The sequence below is a fragment of the Cyprinodon tularosa genome, unplaced genomic scaffold, assembly GCF_016077235.1.
Source record: "Cyprinodon tularosa strain WSP-4 unplaced genomic scaffold, ASM1607723v1 ctg71, whole genome shotgun sequence".
Classification (NCBI taxonomy): Eukaryota; Metazoa; Chordata; class Actinopteri; order Cyprinodontiformes; family Cyprinodontidae; genus Cyprinodon; species Cyprinodon tularosa.
In genome coordinates, this window is record NW_024039463.1 from 3248323 (window position 1) to 3265386 (window position 17064).

General features: G+C 37.8%; 1 protein-coding gene across 3 annotated transcripts in view; it reads right to left on the reverse strand.

Annotated features, from left to right (window-relative positions):
- Positions 1–15431, reverse strand: part of tmem266 (transmembrane protein 266) — a 41667-nt gene extending 26236 nt beyond the window's left edge. Inside the window, exons 1-3 of one of the 3 annotated variants that reach the window (XM_038268809.1) lie at positions 14837–15431; positions 12284–12390; positions 4325–4513 (exon numbers count right to left, since the gene is read on the reverse strand). In XM_038268809.1, the coding sequence (XP_038124737.1) occupies positions 4325–4513; positions 12284–12297 (203 nt within the window). In that variant the 5' untranslated portion in view covers positions 12298–12390; positions 14837–15431. Of the gene's footprint in view, positions 1–4324; positions 4540–12283; positions 12391–14836 lie in introns of those variants that run through there. The other 2 variants (XM_038268812.1, XM_038268811.1) reach the window with 2 other exon arrangements.
- Between the last annotated feature and the right edge of the window lie 1633 nt (positions 15432–17064).

Consider the following 17064-nt stretch of genomic DNA (forward strand, 5'->3'; position numbering starts at 1 on the left):
GTCAACAAGAAATACAGAAAGTCTGTCATTCTGATTGACCCACAGAATTAATATATGAACTGAAGTGAGAGGGAGAGTTTCAGTTCAGATTTCTTATATTATATACTTTTATATTTATTATAAATATAGAAATATCTTATCCAGGGGGTCATGCCGAGAAACTAGTCCATGCATTTGTTATTTCAAGGCTGGTATATTGTAATTCTTTACTATCAGGAAGTCCACAAACTGTAGTAAAAGCCTCAAACTGATCCAAAATGCTGCAGCCAGAGTTCTGATCAAATTAAATAGAGAGATAATATATCTCGTATCCTAGCTTCTCTTCATTGGCTTCCTTTTAAATCCAGAATACAATTTAAAATCCTCTTTCTCACATACAGTATAAAGCCTTAAATGGCCAAGCTCCATCTTACATTAGATATATGTTTGTTTCTTATATTCCTAACAGAGAACTTCGCTCTCAATCTACAGTTTTAATAGTGGTTCTTAGAATTTCTAAAGTAGAATGGGAGGCAGATCAATTAGTTATCAGGCTCTTCTCCAGTGGAACCAACCAGTTTTATTCCATGAGGCAGACACCCAGTTATCCAGAACAATCTTTATAGTTATTCTGCTATAGGCTGTGACTGCTGGAGGACATAGGGACCCCTTTTTCACCATTCTTCTTCACTCTATCACTACTCTCCCATTCTGCAGCATTTGGTAGTTCAATCTCTAACGCTACACTCTCTGTGCTTTTTCTCATAGTTGCTACATCTGGTCTGTTCCTGCTTGGCTCTCGCCATCCTGGAGAGAAATATTAGCTGTGCTGCTGCCGTCAACACCTTTGTTTATAGATGTTGGAGCTGGGCACGTTTTTCAGTGTAGTCCTGTTTCTCTGACTATAACTAACTGGATGTGCTCTCTTTCATGCTCTGATGTGGGAGCTGGCCTGGAGCTTGTCTGCCTTGCTGTTGCCTTATGTGTCCCTGCTTCTTTCTGCATCTCTGTTTCTTTCTCCTTGAACCCCAGTCGACCTCGGCAGATTGCTCCTCACACGGAGCTTGGTTCTGCTGGAGGTTTCTTCGTGTTAAAAGGGAGTTTTCCTCTCCACTGTCGCACCAAGTATGCTTGGTGTGAGGGATTGCCTTTGAGTCAATGAGTCGATGCAATCAGTTGGTTTTCCTTAGATAGAAAACTTTAAATCCCTTTTACTGCATGATCTGGTTATATTATCTCTGTAAACTAAAGTGCCTTGGGATGTGTTGTGAATTGGCATTATAGAAATTAACTGAATTGAAATGAATTTAAATAGAACAGTCTGCAGCAGTTTGCAGCAAACAGTTTGCAACACTTCTCATTGGTGCTCACAATCTTTGTAGATAACCCCCAACACCAAAATTAATTACATGTGTCTTTTTTGTTCACACAAGAAATTTAGTGCCTATTAATTTGGATCTCAGAAGACCAAACCCTGAGTTTCTATATGTGAATATTGTGAAGAAGAGACTCTTCATAAACACAGGCCACATATTTCCAAAGCTGGGTATAACAGCCCAAATTTGTAGCTTCTTTAGTAAAAGTAGCACTACTTCAGTATATGTTTTCTAATGTTATAAACAAATGACTCAAGTAACATTAAAAGAGCATTTATTAAAAAGGCTTCACCGGTACTGAGCAAATATGAAAATAACATCTAATTTAATTTGCGGAAAATTATGTAATCAAAAATATTAACACTGCAAATTCTAACATTTTAAAGAATAAAATAAGATCACAGTACAAAAGCCATGAAAAAATATTGACCTGAAGAACAGTAACTAATGACACTTTTCTGCATCATAAAGGTTATGAAGCCAATACTGTATTTTACATGACCTCCAAATATCACAGTGGGCTCTGCAAAATTAACAAAATGTGCATCCACCTCACAATAAAGTGTCATTTTGTATCGATCAGTCACATAAAAAGCAAATATAATGTGATAATGTAATGCAAAACGTGAATTCTTAAATGTGTGTGAAAAGCTATTCAAAGCACTACGACCTTCATGTTCAGAGGGTTTTGCTTTGTTGATTTATTAAATAGCGTCAATAGATGTCTTAGCACGGCATGATTTTTCCATTGCACACTGCCAAATCCCAGGGGCCATAAGCTTCATATGATGTCACACAAAAGCGCCTGCTGGGACGATAATTTTGCGAAGCTGTCGGATTGTTCCCTTTGCTTTGCCAATGCAGTAAATGCGGGATTTCTATTCATTATATGGGCAAGACAGTGAGGTAAATTAAGAGGCTGAGTGTGTGTGTGTGTGTGTGTGTGGGAAAGGATCCATCTGTCCCTTCCCTCCATCCCACAGAGCCTGCAGCTTCAACTGGGCCAAAGAGGCAAAGTCCAGTCGGCCATCAGATGACCGTGTTTAGGCACCAGGGGCCTTGACGATCAGATACTAGATGCTCTGATTAAACTTATGCTGTTTGTCTACTTTTCTGTATAGATGGCAACATAATAGCATGCCAGGAGGGTAGTGTGTTACACATCTTGACTGGTAAGCCAAAAGAACTTGCTTACAGAGGTGATCAGGGAAGGTTTTTATCCTCTCCTATAGAACACTGGACTGCAGTATTACGACAAAAAATAAGAAAAAAAAGACCAGAACAAGAAGGCCTTATGGGCAGGGATAATGCTCTGACTTTTCATTTATTTTTAGTTATCGTCGTCTAACAGGCTTTATTGTAAAATGAGGCATGATTCAACATGGCAGGTATAATTAAAAAATGCAAATATAAGCAATGAAGAACAGGACAGCGGAGCTTGTCACCAGCAGGGTAGATTATAGATTGCAGTAATTGCAATTCCGCCATAATTAGGAATGTAGTGCTTTGACACAAATAGCTGACATGGTGGCTCAGACAAAATATCTCTGATATCTTCTTCATAGTGCACAAATACCCAGAACATTAATCAATATGTAATTACATTTCAGCTTTTTTTTGTTTTGTTTTTTATGTGGGGGAGTTGAGGCCTTGTGGTTAGAGCAAGGTGCTTGCATCCTGAGAAGGATGTAAATTCTCTGGTTTAAATCTCACAGACTGCCCCTCTGGTAAATGATTTACATCCTGTTATCCAGCAGTAAGAGGGCGAACACCTGCCTCCTGATTCACTGTTGTACTCTTTTGTCGAACAATGCTGTGTGGGGGGTTTACAGTGGAGGTCCACAGCTCCCTAACGGTTAAATAGAGAGGGCACATTTTGCTGTAACATGTAAGTTGCAGTGATCAATAAAGATGATAATGGTAATTATGTATACCAGATAACTTATGGGTCATTTTCATTAATTAACTTGTTTCCAGCTTACTGATACTTGATTTACTGGAAATAAGGCATTACAACATCCCTTGAATGTTTAGGAAGTTAAGTTATAAAAACATTTATGTCTTATTTTTCTTCCTCTGGAAAAGAAACAGATTTCATTACAAATAAAAACTGAAGGAAAACTGTTTTTTTAAAGCACTTTCACTGAAATTGGACTAGGGAACTTTTTGACCTACTCCTTACATTTAGCTGTGAAATTTTTGAGAAATTTATTGTAGTTTTTTTTCATGTTACACTAAACAAACACAATAAGATCAGGTTTTGGGCTTCGTCTCAGCCCTTGGTAGATTTTACAAGCAGGTTGTCAGTCACTGCAACTTAGGGTTTAATAGATGTCCTCATATAAAAGGGATTCCATGATAGTGAGCTGGCCGGGTCCTGCTGCAACATAGCATCCCTGAATCACAACATGTCCAACTCCATTATTCACAGTTTGCATTTAGTTTCTTTTCCAGGAATGTTCTTCTTGATTTTTGTCAAACGCATCCTCTGTTACAGTGTCCATATAATTCAATCGGTCTAAAGAATATTAATGCATCTGCCCTATTCTCTATATTCTATCCTGCAAACTTTAGCTGCTGAAGCCTTTCTCTGCAGAGGCATGCACTTAATATCAATAGTATTTTTTTTTTGGAAACTACATTTAGCATCTTACTGTCTGCTTTCAAGGTCAACATAGACAGCTGTACCGGGGCATGCAGTTGTTATGAAGCTTCCACTGTTGAAGATTATTTTCTGTGCCATGGAATATAGACTAGGTCAGGCTCCCAAATTTAGCTTTGATTCATCCTATAGAAGATATTTCTGATTTCCTCATATTTATCTACATTGCTTTTATTTTTCTTCAAACGTGAAAAGGAAAAAGGTGTAATTTCATCATTCTTTTATAGACAAACTCTTCCTCAATGTAACAATGGTGAAACTATTGGTTCAGCTTTAACATTTTACTCTCATTACACTGGGATCCTACCCATCTCTGTTATCCTCTTCATCAGGGTTGGAGATGAGCTGAGATCCAGCAAGAGATATGTCCAGGGCGGCCAAAGGCAAGTCTCTGTAGGTGAAGTTGACTAGCTGGACTGGAGCCATGCACTGGTTGTCGTCCTCCACCTGCTGGGAGATGACCTCCAGATCTGAGGCTCCACCCTGGGGAAGGGCTCTGTGACACAGAAGACATATCACAACCAAAGCAAAAACACAGTCAGAGAGCTGAATAAAGAGTTTAAGCTTTCCTATTTGAGTTGATCATGGCTGAAGCTAGCCTAGAAAGACTTAATGTATGAAGGTTAAACCCCTTTTTGTAAATTATAGTCAGAGCAGTACTGTATATTCATAAGTATAAGTATTCAATAGTTTGTTTGGTTTCGTACATTTAAATGTATAGTTATATTTTTAATGTTAAATCCCTAAAATTGAATGGAGGTGCAATGCTCAACTTACTATGCCTGAAAAAATGGTCGTAATGCAAACCGGCCAAATGGAGATTCTTTAGAAAATACATTAAAACAAGCTCCTAACTTAGAGCAGATAAATAATAAAGAATAATGCTTGTTTGTAGGACACATCCAACAAAAGAAACATCTGCACAGAAAGCAGTGGCAAACTGACACACATGACTTATTACCAAACGGCTGTGAAGAGAAGTCATTGTTCAATGGATATGGCAAAAATCCTGTTTACCTTTACCCTAATCAGAACAATTAACATATTTTATAAACTCTGTTAGCTTTTTCCCCTATATCATCAAACTTCTTCAGGAGTCGAAATATTTAGATTCATTATTTTTAATATAGTTTACTTATATTGTTTACTTATTCTCAGTCTAGTTTTTTTGATAGTTTTTTTTTTATTTTTTTAACACAAACCTTAGAGACATTTTATTATTTTTTTTTGTCTCAAACTCTGGTCACCACATAAACCATTCATGGTAATTGTTACCAAATTAAAGCAGTTTAAATAAAAGACCCAATGTTATTATTTATTGATAATATTCACTATTCTAATACTCTCTCTGCAACAATGATTTTTTTCACATTCACAAGATGACAGAAGCTCAGCCCATTTTTGAATTTATCCAACTAATAACTACTAACAACTAAAGGTCCCTCATAAGAACCATATTAAACACTGATGGACTAATGTTTCTTTAACTGCTTTTTCAGCATTTCTTATCTTGCCATCTTTTTTTAGAGTATTAGATAACTGCATTTAATGCAGCTACAAACTGGAATAAATTATAAACAAATGATTGTTGAATAAATGGTGAGTGTAGGCCTAGTGGTTAGAGCAGTGCTCTTGTGCTCTGAGAAGAAAAGTGCCCATTTTTATCCACAGAGCCTTCACTCTTTGTCCCTGAGCAAGAACATGAACCCCACACTGCTCCTGGGCGCCGCACAGTGGCATCTCACTGCTCCCAAAGTGTATGGGTGAAATGCAGAGACTGCAATTTTTTTTAATTTTATGTAGATTATATCCCTGTTATGCTTTATTTTTTAGCCAGAGTCACTTTTTTTTGCACTCCTTGTTTGAATAGTGCATAAGTTTTATGATCTCATGTGTGGAGTGCCAAATGTTCATTTGTAAGGATGGAAAAGCCTTGTATTGTTTCTGTGTTTGTTTAGATTAAAGAATCAGCAGCGTATTACTGTCAGGTTGGGTGGAAGTTTGAGAGGAGGAGCCAAATGCAGAGACTGAAGCTGAATGTGCTTTCTTGCAGATTTAATCATCCAAAAAGGGCGAAAGAATCAAAAATCCACAAACACAAATCCACAAAATCTAACACATTACTGAAGTCCAGAAGAACTTATAAGAAGGGTAAATAAATGACGACAAACCAGCAAACAGTAACTGAGCAGGAGGTGTATACATTGGAAATGGAAACAAAGACCAGGCTAATCAGCAGATTGGAAGCAGGTGTGGACAGAGGTGTCGGAAGGGAGCTTGGGAAAAGGAGACTTACTCAAGAGGGCAAGCAAGAAATATCTAAGAACTCAAGTACAATCAAAAATAACTAGAATAACACAAAATGGAAATAAAACCAATGAAAAGTCAAAGTTAAAACTTAAACAGAACCATAACCACTACAATTACTTCTGCCAACAATGTTTTTGGTAGTGTTGGTTAGCAAAATTATGCAAAAACTTGGGCATGGATTACTCTGAAATTTTTTCCACAGCTGTGTCTCATCCCAACATAGAACCCATTAAATTTAGCTAGTGAGCCAGATCCAGATTATGAAGAGGATTCAATATTCTTTTAGAGAATCCCTTAATAATATGTAATAGGGAAATGAGCTGCTTCACAGAGGTCTATGCTCTCCAAGTGCTTTCTGGTTTATATATTGCATGATATTAAATAAAGCTAATAGTTTTATCTCTTTATAAAAGAGTATACAATCTGCAAGAAGAATATGCTGGAACATTAGTTACCTAAGTCTGCCTATCCTCCCATCTAAGTGCATATCTGCAATTACCTGACACTGGTACAGAGTAAAAGAAAATAAGACCAGTTGGTGACATCACAACAAAAACTAACCTGCCATGATGAAACAAAAAATTTAATTCTATACCTCTCATCCAAGAACAAAAACGCTGTCTAAAATGGAGTTGCAAAAAAAAAAAGTCTTAATATGTTAATTTTTAAATTTAACTTCCACTGCTAGAGAGAGACATTAAAGGTCAAACTGATAATCATAACCATGTTAAATGTTAGTATCTTGTTACAAAGTTCAACAATAAATACAAAGTATGGCATTGAAACTAAGATGCATGACAAAAACTGAGAAACAACATTTGAGTTTTCTTTAATTCTGGATTTCTGTCTTGCATCCTCTCTGTGATGTAAGCTAAATTTGGCAGGACCAAATGAGGTATCATATTTTTTCCCAGTGAACTTGAGTTCACCAAGAGGGCTGCAATCTGAGTGGCTCAGCCAATAGCGGACAAGGATAAGTCACCCTGGATCAGGAGACACACATTGCTTGGCTGCTGTCCCAGAGCAGCCATCATGGGGAACATCAATAACTGGAGTACTTATCCGTAGAGGAAGGCATTGATTACAAGACAGGGAAAAGAAAAGCCAAAAGGGTTGGTGAATTCTGCAACCTCTGTGATAGAGGTGAAGCAGTGAGGAAACAACTGGTTAGGAGATAATCGTGGAGCAGACCAACTTGCAAAGAAAATTTTTAAGAACAAGGCAAATCAGAAATATCTCCTTCTCGAACTCTGTCTATGGTTTAGTCCTCCCTACATAAAATGCCCAATTTCTTTCTTGTCAACTCTTTTGTAATGCCAGTTGGGCTATAATTGCTTTTTTCAGCTTGAGGGTCAAACATGAACACGACACAAACGCTTCTTAGCATCCCAGTTTTATCTGTGGAGCTGGCACGTCTGAGCTGCAACAAAGACACTAATCAGTCATGACAGAAACAAACTGTTTAGTGCATCAATATCACATTTTTAGACAATCACAGAGCAGGCCAGAAGCAATTGTGTGTGGAGCCCAGGATAGGATGGCTAATTGCCATCCTGAGGAGGAAGGAGGCGCTTCCATCTGAAGATACTGTGGAGCTGTCCGCTTAAGGCTAGGCTGTTTTAAGAAATGGTATAGCAGAGAATGACACATGGAAGCTAAAAAAAAAAGCATGGATGGCCTCAAGAAAAGGATACAAAAACTATGCCTCTGCACCTCCAGCTAAAGATCCTAATTAGAATCGTAAAATGCATTAAACGACCCTATTGTTTCGACCTTTAATCTATGGTTGAAAGTAGTAGTAAATGATGTTCTCATAATATAATGCCTTCATTTTCAAAATGAAAAAAATATTAAAATCTCATTATATGGTCCTAGTACATCGTCGTGAGTTAGTGGCCTCTTCTAGAACAGAGAATTACAAAGAGTTTATATTAAAAGGTATGATTTAAGAATATTGTTGTACAACTATTTTTTTCTAAAAATAAACCATCCAGTTACACAGCAGCTGAGTTTATCTATGAAGAAGTGATTTCTTTAAGAAGATGTTCAAAACGTTGTTGTATCTGCTGTTATCTAAAAAGTGTAGAACAGGTTTTGGGACATATTCAAAATAAACTACAGTGCTCAGGTTATGTACACACATACTTTCTGCTCACTGGAGCATGTGGATGAATGATGATGTTTGTACAAAGATATTGGTAACAGGGTAACTATATTAGTTTTGCTTAAACACTGTTTAAATTGGAATTAACACAATTTGAGCATCTGTTAATACTTAAAACTTTGTAAGGTAATGATGAAATTAGTCGGTGCAGGACGGCTATTACAGGGAAAAGATTTTAAGGATTTTTTCCCCCACCATCCTTCCTTACTCTTTTCTGGGAATTCTTTTGATGCTGCAGGTTCCTTGAGCTTGCAAAGCAAACATGACTTTTTCTAAAGTTGTTAAACCAAAAGTAAAAATTTTTAGCTAGTGGACTCTGGAGTCAGCTGAGAGGTACCGGCAGGCCAAGCGTACAGTGGCTCGTGCAGTGGCAGAGGCAAAATCTCAGGTCTGGGATGAGTTCGGAGAGGCCATGGAGGAGGACTATCGGTTGGCCTCGAGGGTGTTCTAGCAAACCATCTGCCACCTTAGGAGGGGGAAGCGATGCTTCAGCAACACTGTTTACAGCACGGTTGGGGGGTTGCTGACCTCGACTGGGGATGTTGTCGGGCTGTGAAAGTAGTACTTTAAGGATCTCCTCAATCCCATTGCCACGCCTTCCGAGGAGGTAGCAGATGCTGGGGACTCAGAGGTGGACTCACCAATCAGCCGGGCTGAAGTCACCCAGATCTTGGCTGACACGTCTCTGCAATATCACGTGGCAGTCGAGGACAGTACCTCTGGATTGGCAGAGTGGGGTGGTGGTCTTTCTCTTTAAAAAGGGGGACCGGAGGGTGTGCTCCAATTACAGAGGGATCACACTCCTCAGCCTAAGTAAGGTCTACTCCAGGGTGCTGGAGAGGAGGGCCGATAGTCGAAACCTCTGATCCAGGAGGAACAATGCGGGATTTATCTCAAGTGGAGGAGTTCCAGTATCTCGGGGGTCTTGTTCACGAGTGAGGGATGGATGGAGCGTCAGATTGATAGACGGATCGGTGTAACATCGACAGTGATGTGGTCGCTTTATAGGTTGCTTTTGTGGTAATGAGGGAGCTGAGTTGGGGGTGTGAAGCTCTCGATTTGCTAATCGATCTACGTTCCCACCCTCACCTAAGGTCATGAGATCTTGGTAATGACCAAAAAGACAAGATCACGAATACAAGCGGCCAAAATGATTTCACTTAGCAGGGTGGCTGGGGGCACCCTTCGAGACCGGGTGAGGAGTGCAGTTACCCGAGAGGAGTAGAGTCGTTGCTCCTCCATGTCGAAAGGAGCCATCTAAAGTGTCTCGGGCATCTGTTTCGGATGCCTCCCAATCACCTCCCTCTGAGGTGTTCCAGGCATGTCCCATTGGGATGAAGCCTTATGGAAGGCCCAGGACATGCTGGAGGGGGTATGTCTCTTAGCTGGCTTAGTGTCGCCTCAGGGCACCCCCCAGAGAAGATGGAGGAAGTTTGCGTGGATCGGGCAGTCTGGGCATCTTTGCTTAGACTGCTGCCTCAGCGACCCGACCACGGATAAGCAGAAGAATATGGATGGATGGATTGATAATTCAAGTAGGACTTTAAAAACCCTTGTTTAAAGTGTAATTTAGCATTATTCACTTACAGATTATCTTAATAGTTGAGCACCTCCCTTATATACCAAACTGGAAGTCACAAAATAACCCAGAAAAATTAACTTAACTTGGTAAAGGCCAGTGTTCTAGATTTATGATTTCGAGATTAGGCATCAATAGAACCCAAAGTAGAAAACCACTGCTAACCAGATAAACATCGTTTTCTTATTTTATTAAATGTCTTTATACTATCCAGCACTAGATTAAATTTTAGGTATAGTGGAGGATTTTTGCGAACTTTTGAAAAGACATGCACTTTCCACTTTAAAATAAATGCACATGCACAACCCTGTACCCACTTCCAAGAGGGAACTACTGTTAAAGGTGTGTGAGAGCATGCATGAGCCCATTTCACGCCATTGCACGCTATCTTTAAAAGTTGCTGTTTGCATCCCTCATACAAGCTTACTTTTACAAAAGATTTGCACTTTTTCCACTATGTCAGACACACCAGCGGTAAGGGAAAATGGGGATGAGCATGTAGGACGGCCTTGTGTAAACATATCACCAGAATGATTTACCATTAGGAGGACCACTTATTTTGATGATCCACTCGGAAAAATAACATCTTCCACCATACTATACTATACCTAACAAGGTCAGCGTTCATGATTTATGATTTAGAGATTAGGCATCAATAGAATCCAAGTAACAGTTAAAGCTGAAAACTACTGCTAACCAGACAAACATAATTGAACTCTTTCATTAACTACCTTTATGATATCCAGCACTAGAGGAAAAATTCCGTGCCTCTAGCTCTATGATTGGTCCGGTCTGTTTAGGACCAGAGAGTTTAAAACTTAGCAGACTGACTTACCCCCCTCTTGTTAGTCTGGCTGGCCAGGCTAACCTATACAGAAGTCTTGGGCCTACTTTGTAGCTTCATGACCTGAATAGTAAGCAGTTATTGGTGGACCCAAGTTCAGCAGAAAAAACAAAAAGATTTTGGGTTGGCCCAGTCAAAGCCTAAACCAGGGCTGTAATAATCCAATCCTCACAGGTCAGTGTCCTACACCTTTTAGATGCATCTCTGCTTTAACTTACAAGAATCAAATAATTGAAATATGGGCTTTGCAGGATTCTGGAGAAGCTGACTTTGACTGAAAAGGTAATTAAACAATCTGATTCTGGTGTGTTGGACTGGGGATATATCTTAAAGCTTTAGGACACTAGCCTTAAAAGATTTAAGTTTGACATCCTTGGTATAGACCTAAAACTTTCATAATCCTTTTTTGTATTTATTCTGGTTAACATTGTCAAAGTGATAACAAATAAGTAACATTATTTTCAAAGTACCTTTCACAGGTATCATATTCACAAAGTGCTGTATGAAACCAAACCAACCTTCATTCCTCTTCTGTTAGTTTTCTTTGCACTTTAACTGTTTAATTCTTGGAAACAGATACACTGTCATTGTTTTTTGTTTTTTACTGGCACTGTTAAACCTTAGTATTAGAATAAGCCAGATCTAGAAGAAAGCTTCTTGGTAGCACATACAGAAGACTGCAGAGTTGGTTTGACTCACGTTTCAATCAACAATTCCTTTCCAGGCCACTTCAACAAGAATCGTGCCAATGTCTGAGCCCACCAGCCGAGCATGCTCTGATGAAGACCAGTGAGCTGAAATACGTGGTTTTAGATATCAGTTAACCTAACCTGAATCCTTATGTGTTTTATATCTACAAGCAATCTATATCTTGGTGACTTCTTGTCCTTTATATGTAAATTATCTGTATTGGTTTTAATTTGATAAATTAACTATTTAACCAAAATCAGCAGTAATCTGCTGGTTGGAAGCTCAGACAAAAGACCCGATTGGCTCCAAGTAGCATCCTGCGCTTTGCAGAAGATGCAGCTGACTGAACACACTTTGCATTCATTTCTCTCTCAGCTTCACACTACTCCACTTCACTTCCTCTAACTCAGCCCCCCTTTCTCCAGCCCTAACCTCCCCGTAATCAGGATGCGGAGCTCATCGGAGGGACCACACACAGAGTAATTATTAATAAGAGAAGATGACATGTAACAATCCCTCCTGAATGTTAAGTGAACCTGACACAGGTTTGCTGTACTCACACAATGAAAAGAGTTTTTGCACAAATCCCTGCTTATGTTGAGGTCAAGAAAAATCAGAATTTTCATACTTTTTATCTCAGTATTTGTTTCACATGATCCTGTATGCTTTCAATACTTACTGGGTGTTGCTCATGTCAAGGTCTTGTTGCTGAAAATTTCTCTTCTTTAAATTAAACCAAGAGCTAAATGTGAATTCACCACTGAAGAGATCTGGTCAGGACCATATCTGTGAATACAGAATATGGTAAAACAAAATGAATTACTATATGTTAAGCACAAATGGAATATTCTAATGCTGGAGTAAAAGGAAAGATGAAGCTGAAACAGACAAATTCATGTAAATTCATCAACAAAATTCCAGTGCCAGTTAGGATTTATGGGTTCAACAATTTTCATGGAGTACACTGAATTGTAATTGATTTTAAGTTTCATCCAATATGTGTTCCCTTCTGTGGATCAGGGTGTTTCAGGACTTCACACCCTTTGCATAGTAAGTGCAGAGAGGGCTTGCTCTTTGTCCCCCCTTACACAGAGAGCCAATTGAGTCTACTCAGTGGGAATTGGTAAAGTGCCTAAACAGATGTGAAAAGTTACAGGTGCATCCGTTGAAAAGTCAATTTATCACAGTAATTCAATTCAAGATTCTAAACTCCTGAAGTTAAAAAAACAACAAAAAAACCCGAAACCCGGATTATGAAAAACTAAAGATCATATTTTTTATTTAATTTTTTCTTTATTTATTTTCACATAAATGACGTGTAAAAATGACTCTATAATACTTCCTATTCTATGCTGATTCAAAACATAAAGAGAATATATCATATTTGTTATTGCTACTGAGATAATGGCAGAAAAGTATAATCGGACTTTCTCTGACAAAATATCACTTCTCAATTATATATATATATACATTTATATATATATAAATTGTATGAAATAGATCAATCACTGGTAACTGTGGGTTGGTATCTGAACCCAAGATAATTGGATTTAATTACACTTCCTGTTTTCCCTCACTTATTAGCATTGTGATGTGGACAGCAGGTTATCTATTCAACTAAGGTCCAGAGATTCAGTGGTTCAATTTATTCCCCTAATCTTGATGGTCTGAAAACAAGATTTTGCCTGATGTATGGGTTACTATTAAAATAGCAATTTTAATGAGTTAATCATTAAATAAAAAGCAATATGACCTCCTCAAGTATTCAATTTATTAAAAATGTTCCATGTACTCTAAGGAGAACAAATCCCATCAAATTCCCATGTAAAACTGTGCTACATCCCTCAAACCAAATATAGCTAGGTAGTTTTCACCAGTGGAGTTGGTATGTTTGTTCGACCCCTTAAAAAAACTTTAGTACATAATTTTTTTCATCTTTTCTCTCAATAGCCTGACTTCTTATAATCCACTATAAATATAGAGTGTCTGATATTTTTCATCCAATTCCATACATTTTTAAAAGACTAAATTAACTGTCCTTTATAACAATGTCTTAAATGGCTAATTTCAGTCAGATCTTAAGAGAAGTAAATTTTATAACAAACATTTAAAGCACGTGTTGCTTCAGAAGTTCCTTACCTTTCTTCACCTACTAAGAAATCATTTGCCATATAGGATTAGAATTTGTAGCAATGCACTTACTGATCTAGTTAGTGATGTTGCATTACTATAACTTTAAACAAAATTGTCTTATGCACATCGAATACACCTCAAGCAATACATCAAAGCAGCGTATTTGTTAATGTTGAAGTGTATCCTTAAGAACTAATAAAAATTCTGTTATATTTCCTTAAAAAATAACATTGTATATATATATATATATATATATATATATATATATATATATATATATATATATATATATATATATATATATATATATATATATATATATATATATATATATATATATATATATGTTCAAGTTGATCAATAAAATAAAAATATTAAATAAAGATTTAAAAACCACAGCATACAGATCATCACATGTTGAAAAAGACAACAATATTACATAAAGGTTTTGCTTTAGGATTAATTAAAATCTGTGATATTGCTTTAAACTGGGAATAACCTTTAAATTCCCCATTGTCAGCATTCACAGCCAGAGCAGAAAGATTTGTTGAAGCACAGCAAATTAAATGCTGCTCAGGAGAAATCAACATAGGTCAGCTGAGAGGTCTGTTTCACCGCAGCAATCCCCAAAAGACTCTTTGATAGAGAAAAGGAAAACAACAACAAACAAAGAAACAAAAAAAGATCCCCTGGGGATACAATATGTTCAAAAAGGTCCAAAACAAAGTGTAAAGGTGACGGAAAAAAAAAAAAAATCACAAACACGGATCTAAATTCCTCAGTCAACATCTTGAGTTGACCCTTGTCCCAATGGGTGCTGCAGCCTTTCCACAAAGGCTCTCATTTTAATAGGCTGTTTCATTTCGTGTAAAAATCCCCCTGGGCTATTTCTGGCCACTCTCTCGGCATTTAACGTAACACGGAGGCAATTCCAGTTATTTTTCACAGGCTATATATATAGTCATTAAGGCTTTTAACATTTCCGCTCTGCGCTCAAAATCCAATTTGTATTTATGATTTAACAAAAAAAAAAAAAAAAAAAAAAAAAACAACAACAACAAAAATCACTGTATTTAGGCTTGAATAAAAGCCAACTGACCTCTTTTGTATTTTCTACATGGTCCTTGCTTCAACACCACACAGCTGTGATATTCCTTTTTTAATCGATTATCATTATGATGATGATGATCGATGAGACTGAAGTTCGGATCTTCTTGTGTGTAGGCAGCGATCAGGCTTGAATTTCCGTCGACTGCACGCACGTACCGTTTCTTCTCAGAGGATGGAGAACACCTCCTCTGCGCTGGAAGCAGCATCCTTTAGCGGAGACAACGAGGGTTTCACCGCATCCGGAGGAGCATGATGAGCTCGCAGGGCTTCCCCCACATTCACACCAGGGACTCCATGTGCCTGATGATGATAATGAGGAGAAGAGCTGCATAACGGGGAGCTGTCCAGGTGCTGAAAGACGAACAGCAGCGGTTGCAGATGTGCTGTGAAAGGGCGTCAGCGCGAGAAAAAAACAAAAACGGGGTATAATCTTTATTAAAAAGGGTAAGATTTAGTTGATCCACTCATTAATGCGGTCCACGTTGAAGACCTGGACACAGCATTCTGAATGTCCCCGTTTCTCTGTCGCTCTGGAAGCGTCGACGTAGGAAAACGCACTAGCTTCGTTTTGCTCTCGAGTTCCTCGCGATAACAACTCACCCGCACGGAAAAGAATTGATAGGCCTATATATTCAGGTACATTCAAGGTTTCAGTGGCAGCAAAGTGCTAAATGCAATTTATGAGTTTCCAGCCTCATTGTATTGTTTCCTCACAGTACTGTATATAAGTGTATATGGCCCTATATAAATTCAAATAAAGTCAGACCATGTCATAAGGACTTAATAATAATAATAATAATAATAATAATAATAATAATAATACATTTTGGAGAAATTAACCTCTGCATTTCACCCATCCCCTCAGTGAGCTGTGGGGCTTATGGGTCTTGCTCCCAGAGTGGTAGTCAGTGGGAGTGAGCATCAAACTCAGAACCTCAGGATTCCAAGCTCTATGCCCTAACCACTAGGCCATCACTCCCCATCTTGTAGTAGTTATAATAAGAATGCATTTTTTTCTAGAGAATATGCCTCTACCATGTTTACATGTCTAGCGGAAGTGTACAAGGCAAGGCAAGGCAAGGCAAATTTATTTGTATAGCACAATTCAGTACAAAGACGATGCAAAGTGGTTTACATGATTAAAATATAGGAAAATAAAACAGAATCAAAGCAAGTAGGGAAAAAAATAAAATAAAAAATGCAGAAACAAAAAAGAACATTAAAAACAGTTGGACTAAAGAAAATAAAAAAGTTGAACTAATGATGTTTCAGTTGAACTGAACACAGGACGCGTACAATACAGCACGCTATGCAAAAACTGAATTGAGAACATCGCAACATCACTATTCAGTTCAATTCATTTGATTTATAGAGTGGCAAATCACAACCCATGTGATCCCAGGGTGCTTTACAGATACTTTTCATTCAAGTCACATTCAGATTGGTTAAAAGTTTTCTATAAGGAAATCAGGCTCATTGCAACCAGTCACTCACGCTGCTGGATTTGCAGTCACTAGTCACTAACAATGTCATATCTTGCATTGTTAGTGACTCTCCAGCAATCCCTCACCCTGAGCATGCATGTAGTGACGGTGGAGAGGAATAACTACATTTTCATAGGAAAAGAAACAAAAAAATTCCAGCAGAACCAGGCTCATTGTGTGCTGAGGTTAACTGAGGGTTCAAGGAAAAAGACAGAACCTTTTCTTAGAAACACTAAACAGTTAAGCAAATGAGCTATGAGTCACTTAAATGTCAAATGGGATAAAAGAGAGCACATATAATATTATCATCTCTAATGGAACTTGATAGTGGCTCAGTTCATGGAAGCTTAGATAAGAGGAATTGCATCTTCCTTTTAAATTTTCATCAGAATTTTGGCTGCAGCATTTTGGATCAGCCGAAGGCTTTTAACTTCCTTCTGTGTACTTCCTGATTGCACAAGTTACAATAGCCAAGCCCTGAATTAACAAATGGACTGGTTTCTCAGCAGAGAAGCAAGATATTTCTAATTTTGGATACACTTGAAAGATAAAAGAAGAAAATTCTAGAACTATTTAATGAGGGATTTAAAATGGCATGTCCTATTCAAAAATAACACCAAGGGGTTTTACATTATTATCTGAAACCAATTTAATGCCATAATGCAGTGACTGACTAATCGGCACCTTTTTCAAACACTGATAAAAATACATTAATTTCTGTTTTCTAAGCATT